Source organism: Triticum aestivum, chromosome 7A, assembly GCF_018294505.1.
Source record: "Triticum aestivum cultivar Chinese Spring chromosome 7A, IWGSC CS RefSeq v2.1, whole genome shotgun sequence".
NCBI classification, from domain to species: domain Eukaryota; kingdom Viridiplantae; phylum Streptophyta; class Magnoliopsida; order Poales; family Poaceae; genus Triticum; species Triticum aestivum.
The window spans coordinates 650719858-650724220 of record NC_057812.1 but is presented as its reverse complement, the minus strand read 5'-3'; the positions used below and the strand labels follow the sequence as shown (position 1 = coordinate 650724220).

Genomic DNA, 4363 nt, shown 5'->3' with positions numbered 1-4363 from the left:
GATGGATCTGAATACTTTGTAAATCTGTATGAAAGCATTTTGTTAAATCAATTGACAAATGAGCTTTCAGGCAAGCCTGGGCGTTCGGTCTTTTTGGTTTGTTCTGCTCGGTCTTTTAGGTCTTTCAAGAATTCGTTATTTCAGTCTTTTCGGTCCTCCACTATTCGGTCTTCGGTCTTTACAGAGCAATATTCGGTCCCGGCCAAACAGACCAAATTTAATGCAATAACTCATATTCATATATGCTACTTCCCAATATACTAGTACATGTTTATATAAGAAAAATTGAGAAAAATATGTTTACAGAGGTGCAAGTGTATATAAGAGAATTCAGACATGTGAGAACATAAGTATATAATCAGTGAACGGACTAACAAGTAGCAGGCGTATGCATGGTTGGTTCGTGTCTCACACGTGAGAGAAGGGGAGGAATGAGAGTAGGTTGCTGCCCGGTTGGGCCTTAGATGATCTACAAACATGACCTATGGTATGTGTGTGTGGGCTTTTAAATCGGTGTATTCGGTCTTGCAGAGTAGAGGGCCGAATTGACCGTACTTATTTCGGTCTTATAGTTTTGCAGACCGAACTTTATTCGGTCTTTTCGGTTTTGGTCTTTTTAGGTTCGGTCTCGGTCTTGTCGGGTTCGCTTTTGGTCTTTGGTTTTTATGCCCGGGGTGACTTTCAGGGACACAAGCAAACCATATTTTTAAGCTTAGAAACATGACCTTTTTTTTGCCTTGTCAAAAAAGAGTTGGTCCGTACAGGTTCCGAAGAACATTTTTCATGGTAGTTTAGAGGGTTTCAGTCAGATAACCCAGATGGAGCAACGTACGAATACGATAGTAGCCGTATGTAGGCTAATCAAAAAATACGTACGTACGTATCGTCTGGCCTTGACAAATGGCACCGCTACTCGTACTTTCACGCTGTCAAGCATACCAGTAGTACCGCTGACTATTTTCCTGAGGGGTATGCAGCTAGCAGCTGACTAATAATCGAACTGTTTAACTGAACATTTCCGTTGTGGAAGCAAATGCCCGCTCCCCAGGCTGTGCGGTAGCAACCGGGACGACGCCATTGGCAGGGGCGGCCGGTCGATACCGAATTATTTTCTTGTCAGGGCCCGTTCATCGTCTCGCCGTCGTGTCTCTTGCTACGTCGGCCCGCCGGCCTTACCTACTCGCCCGCTTACGTACCGCCCAGCACCAACCCCACTAACGGACCGCCGCTGGCTGTTGCCGGGCGGGAGCGTCCCCGTGGCCGTGCGTATAAAAAGCGATCGATGGGCCGGTCCAGAACCCGCGGCTGACAAGGCAGAGCAGAGCATCCTCGTGCCTTTGCACACCACCGCCCGCCACTCGAGCGCGCTCTAGGCTCTAGCTAGTGGTGGTGACAATGGCGGCGGCGCCGTTGGTGCTGGCGGTGCTTGTGGTGACGGTTGGCGTCGCGGCGGCGATGGCGGAGGGCGGGAAGCTGCGGCAGGGGTACTACGAGCAGAGCTGCCCACGGGCGGAGCAGATCGTGAAGCACTACGTGGAGCGCCACATCCCCCACGCGCCCTCCGTCGCCGCCACCCTCATCCGCACCCACTTCCACGACTGCTTCGTCAGGGTACGTGCCTACGCTCTTCCTTTCCGTGAACGGCGACGTCGACGTCGACGGGAATGCCGGTGCGTGCTCTGTTCTGGGTCCTGATGAATCCGAATGGCGCTTTTGCAGGGGTGCGACGCGTCGGTGCTGCTGAACGCGACCGGCGGCGGCGAGGCGGAGAAGGACGCGACGCCCAACCTGACGCTGCGCGGGTTCGCCTTCCTGGACCGCGTCAAGGCGCTGCTCGAGCAGGAGTGCCCCGGCGTCGTCTCCTGCGCCGACATCCTCGCGCTCGCCTCCCGCGACGCCGTCGGCGTCATCGTAAGTGCTCCGCTTCCCTGTCCTGCCACACCTCAGCACACACATACGCACACGCATGGCTCGGCGGCGGCTGACCGATGATGAGTGAAAAAAAATGCAGGGCGGGCCGTTCTGGCGCGTGCCGACGGGGCGGCGCGACGGCAGGGTGTCGATCAAGCAGGAGGCGCTGGACCAGATCCCGGCCCCCACCATGAACTTCACCGACCTCCTCACCTCCTTCCGCGCCAAGGGCCTCGACCTCGCCGACCTCGTCTGGCTCTCAGGTAACCATCACCACCAATTATCACAAGATTAGTTAGCACACTAAGCATCAGTGCCCGAGCTGATGACATATCGATCATTGGCACCGACACATGCACGGTGATGGTGATAGCGAAGTCTAGTGACGCACAAGCACTCAAACAAAGATGGGTAGGATAGTCGAGTGAGTAGTGAGAGGAACTTGATAGATTCGTGCTTTTTCTGTCCATGCGGCGGCTCTCTATCTAGCCGCTAGCTACCAGAGGCTCCTACCACTTTGTACAACCCACTCACACAACATGGTCACATGAGAGGACCATTGGTGGTGGACTGGTGGTGTTGCTAGCTGAAACGGATGGCTCCAAGATAAGAAGAAAAGTAAAGGAACCACAAATCTTGCCGACACTATATGTGCAGTTCCACAAAAGCACCAACCCTATTTGTTAGCCGTTTAAAACTTTGGTCGATGTTGATATCATTTCCCAATAGCAATAATGGGGCTAGTATGCATTGTAGTATTTGTTCTAGAGACTAGAAAGGTTGTTGCACCGCACGGTCATAGATGTTGGCACGCTAAGTTGCTAACTACTACATATATTTAGCTTGGAATTTTCCGACATGACCGCGATAAAATGTTAAATGATTTGTTAATCAAACATGTGAACAATGACGGTGAGGACATCGACAATGATTTGTTGAATTTTAAGTACACATGAACCGACAAGGACATCTTCGGCTCAACTCTGTCACAGTTTGTTGAGTTTTTAATTACCAACTTAGGTCATTGATTCACATGTTTTTATATGTCATAAACATTAATGGGCAACCTGTTCTGATGTATACCTACTTGCTACAGATGTCTGTCCGCTAACCACATTGGTCCACTAATTCCAGCCTGTTTAGATTGACACCTCATACCAAAAATTAAGTTCCATGTGTTGTTTAAACGACACAATCTAATACATATTTTTCAAATAGTTCAGCATTAGTAAAACTTAGTGAATTGCATTGTACATTACTTGAGCTTGCGGAATTCTGCACATATTATACTATGTTCACCACCTCAACCGATCCATCATGTGCCAATACCACTCAGGGGCACACACCATCGGTATCTCGCACTGCAACTCCTTCACCGAGCGGCTATACAACTTCACCGGCCGTGGAGGACCCGAGGACGCGGACCCATCTCTTGATGCAGAGTATGCTGCCAACCTCCGCCGGACCAAGTGCACCACGCCCACGGACAACACCACCATTGTGGAGATGGACCCCGGGAGCTTCCTCACCTTTGACACTAGCTACTACCGCGGCCTCCTAAAGCGCCGGGGACTCTTCCAGTCCGACGCCGCGCTTATCACGGACGCGGCGGCAAGGGCCGACGTCGAGAGCGTGGCCAAGGGTCCGTCGGAGGTGTTCTTCCAGGTGTTCGCACGGTCCATGGTGAGGATGGGCATGATAGAAGTGAAGACCGGTGGCGAGGGGGAGATCAGACGGCATTGTGCCATTGTCAATAGCTAGTGTCGTCCGTTGGTGGCATGTGGACGACTGTTTTTGTATGTTTAATTACATTTCCTTTTTTGCTTTGTGTGTACGGTTTTGTTTATTTTCTTTTTTTGTAAGGTGGTTTTTCCAGGTGATATATGTCTTCTTTCTCTTTTTATGAAAGTAAACAAATAAACAAGGAACACGTGTTAGTAAAGCATGAAAGAGCACGTGACAATGATATACTCCCTCCGTTCGGAATTACTTGTCTCGAAAATAAATGTATCTAAAACTAAAATACCTCTAGATACATCCATTTCTACGACAAGTAATTCCGAATGGAGGGAGTAGATACCAGTGATGTTGATGTTGGGGCGTTCAGTCCCCGTACATACACGAGAGCATCTTCTGAAATGATGTTGATGTCACTGGATTTTCAACATGTATATTTTTAATGCAAACAGGATCGGATATATGATAAAGATTAATCGGAACTACAAATTATCTCAAACATAATAAAAATTACGTCAAGGTATATGAACCACCGGACGACAATTGCCGCCATCAGAATGGAATCTATGCTGGAGCTCCATCTAATCCATCCCGACGAGCGAACTTGAGGTGGGTCGGAGTCCGAAAGACTAACTCTCGAAGAAGAAACACCATCATCTATCCGAGCGCCACTCTTGCAAGGACTAAAACCCTACCTATCTACTAGCCAGATTCG

The 4363-nt window shown here is 49.6% G+C and overlaps 1 protein-coding gene across 1 annotated transcript; it reads left to right on the top strand.

Annotated features, from left to right (window-relative positions):
* Positions 1–1289: 1289 nt before the first annotated feature.
* Positions 1290–3856, top strand: LOC123148981 (peroxidase 3). The gene is made up of 4 exons (XM_044568516.1): positions 1290–1611; positions 1720–1911; positions 2012–2174; positions 3248–3856. Exons 1-4 carry the CDS (start codon positions 1396–1398, stop codon positions 3670–3672), a joined length of 996 nt encoding a protein of 331 aa, XP_044424451.1. The 5' UTR covers positions 1290–1395; the 3' UTR covers positions 3673–3856.
* Positions 3857–4363: the final 507 nt, after the last annotated feature.

Bases quoted from the DNA above. Each gene is read 5' to 3' on its own strand.
- LOC123148981 (XM_044568516.1), top strand. From the start codon at position 1,396: ATGGCGGCGGCGCCGTTGGTGCTGGCGGTGCTTGTGGTGACGGTTGGC. The intron at 1,912-2,011 runs GTAAGTGCTCCG...AAAAAAATGCAG, and splicing joins GCGACGCCGTCGGCGTCATC to GGCGGGCCGTTCTGGCGCGT. The intron at 2,175-3,247 runs GTAACCATCACC...AATACCACTCAG, and splicing joins CGACCTCGTCTGGCTCTCAG to GGGCACACACCATCGGTATC.